Genomic DNA, 16,087 nt, shown 5'->3' on the forward strand with positions numbered 1-16,087 from the left:
AACAAGAACATGATGAACATCTGGCATGAGAGCTCTGTCGAAATAGATCTTGAGACAAACTCCATTTACCCTGTGTCGAAGGAGCTTACCATTGGACCGCTCTAACTAATAAGTACCATTAGGGAAAGATTTGGAAATTTTGTAGGGCCCAATCCACTTCTTCTTGAACTTTTTCTAGAACATGAAATCAAGTTAGCTCTCGTACTTCATAACCAAATCCCCTTCTTGTAGCTCCTTTTTTGGCAATCTTTGATTGAACTTTGCCACATGTTTCTCTCTTTGTTGGACATAGAAATTTTCTGCTGCAGCCTCTCAATCTATCTTCAAAGTCTCCAAGTATGTGACTCTGTCCTGCAAAACATCTTGCTGATTCACATTAACTCGCCATAAACCTTTTAATGCACATAATTGGATGTGTAGAGGTAAGACTACTTCTTTGCCAAACACCAATTCATAGGGAGTGAAATTGGTGGCCACTTTATAAGAAGTTCGGTAGGCCCATAAGCATTTATCAAGATTCCCCTCCCAATCTTCCACCTGTTTATAAATATACTTGGTGAGCATTTTGATGATCTGACCATTTGCACTTTTAACCAAACCGTTACACTGTGGGTGATAGGGAGATGAGAATCTGTGTTGAATTCCCATCTTCTCTACCAAAGCACGTACTAGCTTGCTGCGGAATCCTTGTCCTCTGTCTGATATCAAAACCCATGGCACTCCAAACCGACAGCAGACAGAATCAAATACAAACTGAGCAACTGAAAAAGCATTTACCTCCTTGACTGCTTTGGCTTCTACCGACCTTGTGAGGTAGTCGATAGCTACCAAGATGTACTTTTTTCCACTTGTAGACTTGGGAAGCGGGCCAATAGCGTCCAATCCCCACTTTCAGAATGCATTTTGGGCCAAGATAGCCCCTTGTGACTCTTCTACTAAACGCCGCTCACCCATAACTTGACATTCGTGACACGACTTACACCAATAATGAACATCTCGTACAAGAGATGGCCACCAAAAACCTGCTCTGAGAATGGGAAAAGAGTACCTGATCTTTACCTTGATGCCCTCTTTCTTCATGGCATTGTGTCAAGACCATGCCGATCTCCTTCTTGTAGAGAACTCTCCTCAATATTCCATCATGGCCATATACCATAAGGTCTTCACCTATCAAAGTGAACCTCCTAGCCTTTTGGGTATTCCTTTTTCTTTGTAGCTTGGACATGCCTGTGGGACCTCGACGTGTGCTCAAGAAATCATCAACATCTTTCAATGTTTCCCTACCTGCATAGCTGGCCGGTGCCACATATAAACTTGCCACGTGCATCTGTACCCGACTACTGGCTAACTGGTCATCTTCTTGATTTCGCTCCCTCCTAACATGCTTGAATTGCACCACTTCAAAAAATTTCAATAACTTTTTAATAGGAAAAAACCAATGCTTGAGAGAATCTCTCTTCACCTTCCATTGCCCTAAGAGTTGTTTTATAACCAAAAGAGCATCTCCCTTCACTATGAGCCTGGATATCCCAAACTCGATACACTTCTTAAGGCCCAAGTGGAGATCCAAGTACTCTGCCTCGTTGTTTGTATGCACATCCTCCAAATCATAAGCTTTTGAAAAAATAGTGTTACCTTGTGGATCCTGTATAACGACTCCGCCTCCAGCTTTTTGGACAACCCTCCTGTAAGGACCATCGAACCACATGACAAAGTCTTCTTTTAGATCCGGTTCATCATTTGCCTCTTCTCGAACCACCTTGGGATACATAGGCAAATCCACACCCTTATTAACCAGCACGTCTGCAAGATGTGACCTGCAAGTGTGATCAATTTTAAACTCAAAATCAAACTCCTGTAACTCTAGCACCCACTTCATAATGCGCCTCCTTGGTCGTAGGTGAAGCACCACTTCAGGTAACAAATTGTTAGAGGTAAGCACATAAAACCTGCAAACAATTAAATGCACTTTGAACTTCTTGCAAGCAAACACTAGTGTCATCACCCGCTACTCAGCCTCTGTGTAAGACATCTCTCCTAGACTGATGACCCGACTCTCAAAGTAGACAGGTTTGTAGCACCGCCCTACCTTTTGTAGTAGGACTGCACCAATTGCAATTGTATCGACTGTCATAGCAACATAAAAATCATCCGCACGGTTGGAAGGACAAACAGTAGGCAATTGACGTAAGATTTCTTGAACCGTGTCAAAAGCTGCCTGTGTGTCTTCATTCCATTGAAAGCCATGAACCTCTTGACTCATTTTTTGAAGAGGGTATACATACTGTGAAAGCATCCAAGAGAATTGAGAGAGGTACTTCAATTTATGCACAAATGATGCCAAAGCTGTAGCACTTTTGGGATGCTCCATCAACACAAGAGCCTTTACCTTGTCCGGATCTGCTTCAATACCATTCTGTGCGACCACATGCCCTAGCAAGTGAGCTCAAGGTTTAGCTAACTTGCACTTTTTGAGATTCAATTGACCACCCGCTTCATCCAGTCGATGAAAACATTACTTTAACTTTGACAAATGATCATTCCTAGAGCTGTAACACCCTATGTCATCCATGAAAACTCTGATAAACTTACCAAGGTAGGGACCGAACACTTTATTCATCCAATCTTGAAAAGTTGCATAATCATTCACTAAGCCGAAGGGCATTCTGCGGTAAGCAAAACAGCCCCATGGAGAAATGAAAGTGGTTTTCAATTGGTCTTCAAGTGCAATTCCTATCTGGAAGTATCCAGAGAAGCCATTCATAATAGAGTACCTTTCATGACCTGCAAATTGATTTAAAATTTCATCCTGAAAGGGTAAAGGATAATAGTTCCGCTTGGTTGCAGCATTTAAAGGCTTATAATCTATACACACTTGCCATTTTCCGTTCTTCTTAGGTGTTATGACAACCGTGGAGACCCATTCAAATTCTTGCACAGGATAGATAATACCTTCATCCAATAGCTTGTTGATTTCTTGCTATAGAGAGCTTCCTGCTGAATTTCCCCTAACCTCCTTAGCTTTTGTGCCTTTGGTTTATGCCCCTCCTTGAGTATGATCCTGTGTTTGACTTCCTAATTGGCACCTCGCAAATCTTTATGTTTGACTTCCTAATTGGCACCTCGCAAATCTTTATACTTAGTGGCAAACAAATTAGGATAGGATGCATAGAGTTGCACATAACTTTCCTTCTCTTTCTTTGTTAAGTCTTCTCCTAGCATACCACTTACCTCATGGGCATCAATAGGGAAAACTTGAGCTTGCATACCTTCTTATGGAATAGAGTTATTGATAGTAACCCCAAAGAGATCAACATTAGCATGGAGGAGATCGTCATCACTCTTTCCCTGTTTTGTATCTGTGTAGCCTTCATCATAGGTTGACTCCGTTTTGTATTCGTAGCTTGTTGTAGAATCATATCCCTCATCCTTCGCCATGGGATGAGAGAAACTCTCCCTCGTCCGTAGATCAAGCATCACTTGTCTATCATTCTCTTTATCAAATAAAGTAAATACCTCTTTTCCCCAATCCTGCTTGGCCCCCATTGCAAGAAGCCATGGTCTACCCAATATGATAGGATAAGCATTGTCGCCAGCTTTCATAACAAAAAAACCAATAAGGCATTCAACACCCATAACCTTTACCTTCACATCCTGTGCTATGCCCAAACACCTGGCCTTGGTATGGTTGGCCATCCTCATTCACACATTAGATCTTACCACTTCTTTAACTCCTGCATCCTTCATGGCGGATTCGGTCATGACACACACTTGGACCCCTCCATCGACGTATGCCTGTACCTGCATCTTCTTTTCAATAAAAGAATCAACAAGTGGAAGCACATCCGTTGGACTCGCAACCCTCAATGCTAGATTTCCCAGAGTATGCACAGCTTGGTGCTAGCACTAGTAGACCACTGACGTCGCAATTTAGGATTTAAGGCAAGCAGCTGATCAAAAGTAATATTAGCCTTTTGGTTCTTGACATCACTCACCAAGTCATATTCGGTATGATCCCTTCCAAGTTGGTAGTCGGATTGCTTGATTTTGAGTCTCCTTCTTCTTTTGCTTGTCTCTGGAATCTCTCTACCTTCGTCGACCTTCCCTTTGCCTTCGCGAGCTCTAGTCTCCCCTTCTGTCTCCGTCTCTCTTCCTTCACGTGCCCTCTTGTTGGCCAAAACATCCACTACCTGCTCATCTACTCCAATTATATTAACACGATGAACTTCTTCATTACCTTGAGGAGCGGGAGGCACAAGATTGCCAGACTGCTGATCTCTTTGCCCGTTCAATTGCCCTTGTCCTCTCCCTCTTCCGAATAGTGGGTACATACCTCCTCTTTCCCTTGGTGGATGCGGGAAATCCGGTGCGTAGTGTCCTTCTTCACCACAATTATAGCAAAGGCCAGGCAATTGCCTAGCGCCCGCTCTTTGCTACCCTCTGTCCATCACACTCAAACGAAGCTCTTGCATTTGTTCCGATAAATCTTGAACAGTACGTACCTAGTGTTGAGGAATAGTTGCCACTCCACGATTTTCTTGATCCTCTGCACGAACCTCGCCTTGAGGGCTTGGTGGCTGCTCGTATCCCATCATACCTTGTTCCATCTTCTTCTTGATCTTCCTGCTCTTTGCTTGAGCAATTGCTACAGCACCGTTGTAGTTATCGGGGCTTTCGAAATCCACCTTTTCTTGTACCTTGGGATGTAGGCATGACATAAATTTGTCCATCTTGAAATAGTCGACGTTGGCCAATTGCATTGATGTCGCTAATTCTGCCCAACATTCTTCAAACCGATTAAGATATAAGTAAATTCTTCACTTACATCTTGTCTGAGAGCTTTTAGCTTCGCGTCCATATCCATAGGTGATACTTCCTTTCGAAAATGTTGTAAGAAACTAGTCTGTAGAGCCGGCCATGCATGTCGCAGCTCGCCCTGCAATCTATCGAACCATGCTTTCGCCTTGCCACGTAACACAAATGGAAAAGTGTCCATCTTGTTGTCTTCATTAGGCATCCACAATGATAGCATGTATAATTCAAAGTCTGCAATCCATTCGACTCAATCCTCCTCACCTGTGAAAATAGGACCATAGCTTCGAACTGCCATGGTATCCTTCGGTTGATCTTTACACTGTTTTCTTCAAAGCTATCAGTGGATCCTCAGTGGGGGCACCACTTATGGAATGGGGGAAATGGGAACACATACAATACACAAGCTAGATGCCTGGTCTATAGCCCAACAAATATCCAGCACCCCAAGACACTCGGATAGACTCACACACACTGTATTTTCTGTATGGTTTTACTAGGAAGCTCGTAATTTGTTGAATTCACAACTACAACTGCCTAGCGATATGCACCTTACCAACACAAACTCGTCAATAGCTCAACACCTAACACACACCTCAAACAATACAACATAGTGGCAATCATTCCCTCCCATCTCTTGCTCTCTCTTGCACTCACTCTCTCTCTCTCTCTCTCTCTCTCTCTCTCTCTCTCTCTCTCTCTCGCTCTGCTATACACAAACTCCAAGGGTCCACACACAAGCCCCGAGCTTTGAGCACAAAGGAAGACGCCAGGACACAATAGATGGAGTGGGCAGAATAATGAGCTTTTGATTAGGGTTAGGATAGTCTTTAATGCGACATATATAGATATGATCGAGGTCTGCCCCTACACGTATGGCCTTTCTTCAACACACCCGGTCACCCCTTCCAAACAAATTGGCCGACCTCTTTCTGCCTCTGCTTAAGCTTGCCCTTGGCCTCTGCAACGCCTTTTCAAGGCCCTGTCCAAACCCTTCAGATGGCGCTTTTGCTTGGCCTTGCTGTCTAGAGCCCTCCAGCCTTTTAGTTCACTGGAGGCCTACCTCCCCTATGGCAGCCCGTATCCCTTGATGACCTTCTTATACACTTGCTCCAAGGCAAGCCCTCGGCTTCAACAATCCTGGCGGATCCCCATTGTCATATACAAGCTCTCGCTGGCTTAGTTCTTTGAGATGTAGCCACGCCACAACAAATGGTAGCCTCTGGCGGACCACTTCATGTTCTCATACCTGCCCCCAATTGGTAGCACCACATGGCGGTTCTAACTCCCATGCACGACCACCACATGTTCACCTCTTTAATGCAGCTCATGGCGCCTTTGACCACAGGCTCTGTTCGACCCTCTGTAGCATGCCTCCAACTTACTCATTGCGAGCTTGGAGATAACCCCTTGGCTTTGACCTTCTCCCCTGCTCACTGCATGGCTACCCTCCTTTATTGTAGCACTACTTACTAGCCGCAAAGGGTATGGCTCCACTCAGGCCCCCTCTCTCCAACAGTGCCCTCCTCGTTGATGGATTTTGTTCACCTCTTCAGGATTAACTCAATCCTCCCATGACCTCCCGGTGGCACTCCCTTGCATGGCCGGATCTCCTGCCTCTTGCTCACGCACTTGGAAACCCCCCTGTCTGGCGCCACTTTCCCTCCTCTTTTCACAGGCTGTGGACGACTTCTCCCATGCATGGCTTCCACCTGTTGGTCGCTTCAACCCATGCGCCACTTGGTAGCCTCGAATTGCATGGCTGCCCCTTCATCGACTTGCCCTGTTCTATCCCGCCATCTGGTGGCGCCACCCTAAACCTGCATCGTTCTGGGTTTTTTTTAATCATGGTGTTATTTTAGACTTCCAGGCTTTTCACTTACATAGCACGATGTTCCCACCCAAGGACAACCGCAATCCAAATCACTGCCAAACAGGTATAACTCAAGGTCATAGTAGCCGAGTCCAAATACTCCCGGCTTCAAGTAGCCCTAGCCGCCCCTTTGGAGCCGCACTTCAATTGCTCTGTCATTTACCGATAGTGGCGGCCACTCCAAGTGTGGACCACCCCAAACTTGCCGTAATCACGAAAAAAGCCTTATTCAATCTTCAATCCTTGAAACTGTCCTCCAAAAAGAACCCCGTGGCCAAATAATGGGACCATAGAGTAGCCAGAGAGTAAATTCCCTACATCTGCGAGCATTTTAATTATTGGAGATTAAAAACCAATGTCTGACCTGCTAATTGCCACCTCTGGCATACCCATCATGATCAAGCTTGCTGGTATCGGCATCTGGTATTGACTTCACCACCTCGACCTGTATCTGCATGACTCCATACCAATGCAAGGACCATTCTACTAGACCGACATAACTTTGTCGCACCACCATGTTGGGCATATAAGCTTCCCCTAGCATCAGGTGGAGGCCCTTTCTTTTGTACGGTCACTCACTTTGCAAGAGTTTTGTCCCTCGAGAGGAGACTTAGTGGCACTAGCACCCTTTTTCATAGAGGACTGTCTACACCCTAGCATGAGAGAGCATGCTCTTCTACGTTATGTAATGTACTACGGTGCCTTGACTCATCACTTGGAGGTGCCTATCTACTTTGCTTTCCATCTCTATGCAAAGTTTGTCCTTGAGATCCAGATGGACTACTTTGATAGACGTCCAGGAGGGGTAATGGTTTTGGTAGGCAAGCGTAGCAACAGAGGCTCCTGGGGAAAACCAAGCTCATAGCTCGTCGATGCCCCGTGTAGTCTAGGGCATCAATGGTTGAGTGATAGGTAATGCTTTTTTTTTTTTACTAGGCACCGTTACACACTACACCGCTTGCTAGCCCACATGAATAGGACTCTACTACAGCTGCTACTTCTGCCATGGTATACATAACCTTTCCACATTCTAATTTTCATAATTTTGAATTCCATTATGCTTATCATTGTTGACTTTTTGTTTTTTCACACTTAGGCCGCTTTTGTTACACCACTAGAGGAGCCACCTCCATTGACTAGACCTTCAATGCCATTAGTGCCCACCAATGCTAGCACAACTTCTCAGGTTCATTCACTCACATATGGTTTTAGAAATTTCTAGCTACTTTCTGGAAAGTTAATTCTCTAATATTGTGTTGTTGTGTTTGATGTAGGCTCACTCCACTTTGGAGCTCTAGAGTCATGTAGAGGAGCTCACACAAGAGTTGTCCACAATACAACAAAGGGTTGGAGAGCTAGAGCAGGCACTTAGAGACAAAAAAACAGCCTTGGGGGATTCCATCGTTAAGTATGGCATCGCTTACTTTTGAGAAAATAACTTCACACAATCACACACTTACCTTAGCCAATCCCCCAGCACACACAAAGTTAAACCCTTGATACCACTCTACCCTTACATGCCTGATGGGGATTCGGGCATGCAAGAGATTTAGATGGGCATATGGGCCACACTAGGAGACCATGCATAGTGATGCATTTGTTGCAACTTGTTTGACAATGGCGGCTTCCATTGCTTCCACCTCTATTGCCTCATCCATAGCATGTGCGTGCGTTCAGATTGTCTGATGTGCCACTGAGAGATCCAGGTCTCCCTCTACCGCCACTAGGGCATAGATAACCTTTTATCACCACGAGGGCAAACAATAGCCTTGTCACTTGGTGCACCCTTGGGGAAAGTGATGAGGCAGACAGACCGGCAATAGTTGTAGTGCTGCTAGAGGACGGGGTACTAGAGGATGAGGCACTACATATGGAAAAGTCAATGGGTGAAGTTGGGCTAGGGGTTACAAAGGCAGATGAGGACAAGTGAGAGCACTTCTAACAATGGGACATCCTCATAGAGAAATCTAGAGAGGGAGCACGAAGGAGTCCACCCGATGGTGCTTCTTTTCCCCTAGAGATAGACTTTGTAGACCTAATCCTTGTTGTAGAGCTACGAGTGGCTCAAGAGGACACTCGCTCCCATTTTACCTTGCGAGTATGGATTTGGGAAATGGGACAGCAGGCCCACTGCTCACTCAACCAAGAGATGGTGCTTTCCAAGATTTAATTACAACGTGAGAGAGAGCTCGGCCAGAGGTTGGAGAGTCTTCAGTAGCACTTGGCAGTCATTGCACAATAGCACAGAGAGTAGTGCAAGCCACCCGTGTTAGGGTGCACCTTGTACTGTATGTAGAGCATGTAGCTTTAGAGTCTGATCTAGATTGATTTATTTGTATATATTTTTGTGTTTTTTCCATTTTCTACATGGTTGTAGTCACCATCTTCTACTTTATGAAGTCCATTTGTACCTTGTTGTTTCATGATGTGTCCTTATGATTGTAGTTTCCATGTGCTGGCTTTTGTAGATCACGTGTACCACTCTTTTGTACAATGTGTCCTTATGAGAATAGTTCCCATGTTTTACTTTATACAATCCATTTGTACACTTGGGGGGTTCACCTCTTACACGGCATAATCACCAATGTTTTGGCTTTGGGCTCGCCAAGGGCCCAACAACAAAAATTTGGTGATTGTGCCGCCCTAGAATGTCGAGATGGATTGCGATACCCATGAAACTTTGTATGGTCAAGGATCAATATGATTCCATTTCCCTTGAAAATTTTCATGGACATCCACTCCTATCTCTTTGATCTAGGACGGGACAATTGCAAATTTTGTGGCTTTGGGCTTACCTAGGGCCCAATGACCAAAATTTGGCGATTATGCCGCTCTAGACCATGAAGACAAATTGCGACGCCCATGAAATTTTGCAGGGGTGGAGATTAGTTTGTTTCCCCTGCCCTTCAAAAGTTGCGTGGCCATCTGCTCCCGTCTTGTTGGTCCATCGTGGCACAATTGCCAATGTTTGGGCTTTGGACTCACGAAGTGCCCAACGATCAAAATTTGGTGATTGTGTTGTCCTAGATCGTCAAGATGGAATACGATGCCCATAAAAATTTGCAAGGGTGGGGACTAGTGTGCTTCATCCATTTCCACAAAGTTTTGTGGACATCCTCTTCTGTCCTGATGGTCCTAGATGGCACAATCACCAATTTTTTGTCTTTGAGCTCGCCAAGGATCCAAGGACCAAAATTTGGCGAATGTGCATCCCCAGACCGTCGAGACAGATTGAAATGCCCATGAAACTTTGCCAGGGTATGGACTAGAGTGCTTCCCATACACTTGCAAAGTTTCATATCCATCTTCTCTCATCTCATTGGTCCAGGATCACACAATCACTAATTTTCAACCAAAATTTGGTGATTGTGCGACCCTAGACCATCAAAACAAATTGCAATTTCCATGAAATTTTTTGTAAAAGTGGGGATAGTGTGCTTTCCCCATCCCCATAATATTTTATGGCCATTTCAATATGTCTCCTTGGTTCAAGGCGACACAATCACCAATTTTTGGGCTTGACAATGGCCCAACAACCAAAATTTGGCAATTGTGCCACGATGGACCATTGAGACAAAATGTGATGCCCATAAAACTTTTCAAGGGTATGGATTGGTGTGATTCTCCCACCGTTGGAGAGGGGGATGGGAGAACACGCACGACACAAACACAAGGGCCTCTCTATAGCTCAAAGTATTCACAGCACCCGTATCAGCTATGAAAACACCTTCAAAGAAACACTTTACACTAGCAGACCACCGCCTGCTCAACTTCCACTGGTCACACAATCCACAAACTCACCACACAAGGCACACCTGCTACCACTACCTGTCTCCACTCTTACACACGCACACAGTTACTTAATCTCACTCTCTCACTCAAAACACAGTCGGTCCAGGGGGGCACACACTTCCACAAAGCCGGCACCGAGAGTAAACACCAGAGCAGGAGAAACAGAAGGGGGGAAGGGGAAACAACAGTGAGAAGGGGCAACAGTGGCTATATTACACTTTGTAAAACACGCATACATGCTTACACTACCATCATCATGGCCATTTACACAAGAGAGATACAAAGGGCTTTGACAGGCACACTCCTCTCTCCAAAAGCTCCACTTTGCAGGCTTCCAACAGGACAAAAGCCTGAAAAAAACTAGGCCAAAAAAACTCTTGTTTGATTAATTTTTTACTTTTATAGTGGGGGCCTTTAATTTGGGAAATTTCCCTTTAATTGGTCCATATGGCACCCATTTTTGGTATCTTTTGGGAGGGGGGCATCGGCTTGCTCCATCTGCTTTCTTTCTCTCTTCTGCACTTGGGGGGGGGTGCAATAGCGACGTCACTATTGCCCCTTGGGTTTTCTCTTTTTTTTATTTTTTCACCTTCATTTTTACCCCTTTGTGGGCCTAACCTTATACTGCTCAATTGGATTGACTTTTGCCCCTTGGCTTTTCTCTTTTTTTTTATTTTTCACCTTCATTTTTACCCCTTTGTGGGCCTAACCTTATAGTGCTAAATTGGCTTGACTTTGACTCTCTCTCTCTCTCTCTCTCTCTCTCTCTCTCTCTCTCTATCTGACTCCTTCTTTGCTCCCTTTTGGACTTGGCCTTCATTTTTTGCCCTTAGATTTGGTTTGCTCGGACCTTCTTTGGAAGGGTCCCCTTTGATTTGGCCTTTGATTTGCCCCTTTGCTTCTTACTTGGACCACTTGGCCTTGCTTTTTGTTTTAGCCGGACACCCTTGGCTTGGCCCATTTGGCCTTGCTCGGCTTTGTCTTCACTTTATGCTCCCATTTGGCCGCCATTGTGGGATCTTCCTCTTACATGAGAGGGGGAGGCAATAGCGAGGTTGCTATTGCCCCTTCCCCCTTTCTCAAAATTTTGGGGCCCCAAGGGCCGCGGGACCATCCCCTAGTCGGGCGACCGCGTCATCACATGTCAACACACCGGTCTCCGCCACCACATGGGCGTGCGCCACCAAGCTGGCCAAAAACCACCACGAAACGCCCTGTAGGGCCGCCTTTGACCAAAGCAACCCCAGCGGCGCTAGACGCCATAGCCCACGAGCTCTAAGCTCCTACTCACTTCGATACCACTTTTTGGCGCCCCTTTGGGCCTTATAAACCACGGAATTGTGCACAGGCTAGGTATGTGGGATTACCACCCCATGCCATGTGGCAATCCCTCCTCCCATGACCCTCAAGCTCTCAAAAAACCCTCTAAAAAATTAAAAACCCCTCTTTTGGCCTGCTTCTCCCGGCTCCCTTTCATTGCTCCAATGTCATACTGCCAAGCCGCAAAGCCCAGATGAAAGCTTGCATTGCCGGTATTCTTCAATATAATCCTCGTCGCTTCTCGATTTTTCCCGGCCAGCGATCCGAGGCAACTAAAATTTGAAAAATCATTTGCAAACACTTCATCTTCAACTGCCCTAGGTTTTCCCAAGTCGTAACTTGGTGCCCGAGGCTCGGAATCACGTGTCGTGACTTCATGCTAACTCCACATGATGCACACTGTCACCGAGAACTTTGGTGAGGCCGAAACAATGCCAGATGGCGCATTCTCCAGGGCTGCCAAATGAGCTTAGACCCGGTCCCCGGAATAAATTCAACTGACCTTAACTTGCTATCTAGAGCTCCGATTCGCATTCCGAGAAGACATGCATGCTCCACAACTTGAGACATCAGCCCGGGCTACCTGTCCCCAACTGCCCTGTCTATTGGGGATCTGCTACACACTCCAACTTTAAACTTCAACATCTTGCACACCAGGGCTCCGTTTGACGAGCCGTCTGGACCGGATTCTAGAGCACACTTAACACTACATTTCAGGACACTGACTTGGCTCTTTGGGCACCTTCATCTACCATTCCATTTGGACCATCCCACAAAACTTTTGGCCCAGAAATCCGCTTTAAGCATACCTTCCTGCTATCCTTTGGCTGCCTAGGGCCTTGGCACCTGCCCTAGCCTTCTGCACTGCACTCGACTGCTGCATGTGCCTGGCATAGACCATCTTAGCTTGGACTAACTTTGAGTGCACCATCATTGCCCACCCCCTCATTGAACATTTATGTTCAACCACACATGGCCTTATTGCACTACAAAATTGCCCACTAAAAACAGACTCTCTGTACACTGCAAAACCACCGAACATATGTACAAAACTGACATCTGTAACACGTTGTCTTTGCTCATGCGGGTTGCCCAACTCCCTGCTTTACTTGTAATCACCCATCAGGGTCAAACACTTTGCATTGGTCTCTTCCACCCATCTGCAGCTTTGCATAGTGCCACACCAAGACACATATCCAATCGCATAGCCAAACTGCTATCAGCATGCTGTAAAGTGTGAGCTTTGTCCTAAGGTGTGAGTCAAGGAGAGGAGAGTGGATTTATCCCACATACTATGGAGCAAGGCTGTAGAGATACTTAAAGCTCATTTCATGAATGAATAAACAACAACTCTATTTTGCACTACATGCTTGTCTATGGTGAGCTTGTGCTAAGCTAAGTCAATACTCAAGATTGTGTTTATATATATGAGTCCAAGCTAATTCTATCTTGGAACCTAATTCACTTGAGTGATAATCTTGCTTACACACACACTCACACATTGAAGCTATGTTTCTCTTTCATCCACCATACCTAGCACAATCCAATTCCTAACATTTGGTATGAGAGCCATGGTGTGCTAGCTAGGATTGTTGTTATGCGTTTGTGTGTTAGTACAATTAACAATACTTTATCATCATTAGATAGATCCATTAGATTTTCTCTTCTATTGCATATCGCACACCTGATTAGTGTTCCATTGGCTAGCATGAGCATGTTCTTGAGCTAAAGACTCTTGGGCCCACACTCACACATTGAAGCTATGTTTCTCTTTCATCCACCATACCTAGCACAATCCAATTCCTAACATTTGGTATCAGAGCCATGGTGTGCTCGCTAGGATTGTTGTTATGCGTTTGTGTGTTAGTACAATTAACAATACTTTATCATCATTAGATAGATCCATTAGATTTTCTCTTCTATTGCATATCGCACACCTGATTAGTGTTCCATTGGCTAGCATGAGCATGTTCTTGAGCTAAAGACTCTTGGGCCACTACTCACTAGCCAATTGGAAGCCTAATTAGCATTAGATTGCATTAAATTTCCATCAATAACTTGCATTTTGCATTCAACAGATGCTCCTTATTTTAGGTTAATTGGCATTTGCAATTGGTGTGTGTGCGTAGCCTGCCTCGAGAGCTTTCAATCAAACCCAACCACACAAAATTTGAGCTAGGTTTTGTCAATTGAAACTTTGAACAAAAATTCAAACTTGCAAAGCTTCATTCTCTGTTTTCCTGGGGTAGCTAATCTTTTGTGTGTGTGTGTTTTGATTCATTTAATGCTTATCAACTTTTTCTTTCACACCATCACCCTTTCTTTGTGAGCCCACTTGGTGGGAACAGCCTACTTTTGGCAAAGTCAACCCAAAAAAAAGGGGTGCTCGCCACTGCCAGGCTCTGAGTGTACTCTTTACCACCACCGCTTTGCATCTGTGTCGAGCCACTTATTACAGATTCGAACTCTCCAAGCTCGTCATCAAGTGGGGAATCATAATCACTACCCGCATCCTGCTCAAGTCCACTCTACTGACGCCACATGCTCGCCCGTGGTCACTTGCTGCAATCCTAATTTTCCTTGCGGCCCTGAGGTACCGACCAGCTCTCAATTCCTCTCACCATCCTTCGCTCAGCGTGAAGCATCTGTGGCCATTTCTCAGTGTTGAATTCTTGCGGCTATTGCGCTGAGGTGCTCCCATCATCACTTGGGATTCTCCACGTTCTGCAGGCTCCATAATTGCATTGCGCTTTCTTTGAGCACGCCATTGACACTAACTATTAAATAATGTTCCACTAGCGGGCGATCACGTGGCATTGCTCTCACCTCGGCCCTTAATAGGCCCTGCTTCCCACGACCTACTTGCGAGGTTACTTTGGGGCCCTTTCGGCTTCACAAGGAACGATTCCCGCGTGCCCGTTTTGGAACTAGCCCTGGTTCCTACGGCCAACATTTCGGCTCACAAAATTTATGTTCATTAAAGGCACTGCATGCCAACTTGATTCACTATTGACTCTCTCTGAGTTAGAGCTGTTATATGCAAACTCAAAGGATTGCAATTGATTGTTGAAGCCTATATTGTAAGCACACAACCCTTGTATCCATTTGCAAAGGGGTTTAGACACTGCCAGTGCAATTTTGCGCTTGGTAAGACCGCCCTTTATAATTTGTATGCCAAATTTAGCTTCAGAAAGGCTCTCGGAGTATGACCAAGATGGAAAAGAAAGAATTAATGTTTTGCATAAACCCTTTCATAGGATATTTTAGCATATTGTTGCATGTCATTATGACGCATGGAATAAAGCCTGATTGCACAACCAAAAGGGGACAGAAGCACTCGTTCGAGGGGAGGATATGAAGTCAAACCATGAAGCAATTGAAAGCAACAGTAGAAGCAACGAAGGCAAGAGACCTGACAAAGGATCAACTCACATAGTAGAAGACAAAAAGGATGAAGACGAGAGCAACATTGTCTTTTATGAAGATCCATTTTGAAGATGCAGACTCTCTACTTCTAGGGGAGGACTTTTTTCCTGTGTGGATCTTATCATCCTATGTGGACATCACCATCTTTTGTTTATTTTTTGTGTGGATTTTAGCATCCTATGTGGATATCACCATCCTTTGTGGAATTTATTTTCCTGTGTGGATATCACCATCCTATGTGGATTTTGTTAGCCTGTGTGGATCATTCATCTTTAGTATCTTGTCTTAGTCCAAACCTCAAGGGGAGGATTGTAAAGTGTGAGCTTTGTCCTAAGGTGTGAATCAAGGAGAGAAGAGTGGATTTATCCCACATACTGTGGAGCAAGGCTGTAGAGCTACTTAAAGCTCATTTCATGAATGAATAAACAACAACTCTATTTTGCACTACATGCTTGTCTATGGTGGGCTTGTGCTAAGCTAAGTCAATACTCAAGATTGTGTTTATGAGTCCAAACTAATTCTATCTTGGAACCTAATTCACTTGAGTGATAATCTTGCTTACACACACACTCACACATTGAATCTATGTTTCTCTTTCATCCACCATAGCTAGCATGATCCAATTCCTAACACATGCTTCTACCGCTCCAAGCACTTATTGGCAAATTTCCCACTCGCAACAAAGCATCTCCAAGAACACCAAAAAAAGCATTTTCGTGCTCACCATCCAAAGACCTTCTTGTACCATCACTCGCACCAAACAAACCTAACATATCTGACCCGCCCTCCCATCCATATAAGTTAGCTCCTCATCTAGCAGATCCTGTACCTGCTCAATAGCACACTGCATAGCTACCTTTATTA

The 16,087-nt window shown here is 44.9% G+C and overlaps 1 protein-coding gene and 2 pseudogenes across 1 annotated transcript; all 3 read right to left on the reverse strand.

Annotated features, from left to right (window-relative positions):
* Positions 1–976: 976 nt before the first annotated feature.
* LOC147428294 (uncharacterized) lies at positions 977–2,002 on the reverse strand. The gene has a single exon (XM_086497022.1). It carries the CDS (start codon positions 2,000–2,002, stop codon positions 977–979), a length of 1,026 nt encoding a protein of 341 aa, XP_086353148.1.
* An 899-nt stretch (positions 2,003–2,901) lies between these two features.
* LOC147428295 (uncharacterized) lies at positions 2,902–3,702 on the reverse strand (annotated as a pseudogene).
* Positions 3,703–3,866: 164 nt separating this feature from the next.
* Positions 3,867–6,505, reverse strand: LOC147428296 (uncharacterized; annotated as a pseudogene).
* Between the last annotated feature and the right edge of the window lie 9,582 nt (positions 6,506–16,087).

Source organism: Adiantum capillus-veneris, chromosome 23, assembly GCF_014529385.1.
Source record: "Adiantum capillus-veneris isolate H3 chromosome 23, ASM1452938v2, whole genome shotgun sequence".
Taxonomy (NCBI): domain Eukaryota; kingdom Viridiplantae; phylum Streptophyta; class Polypodiopsida; order Polypodiales; family Pteridaceae; genus Adiantum; species Adiantum capillus-veneris.

Excerpts from the sequence above, each read along its gene's own strand:
- LOC147428294 (XM_086497022.1), bottom strand. The coding sequence starts at position 2,002 with ATGACACTAGTGTTTGCTTGCAAGAAGTTCAAAGTGCATTTAATTGTT.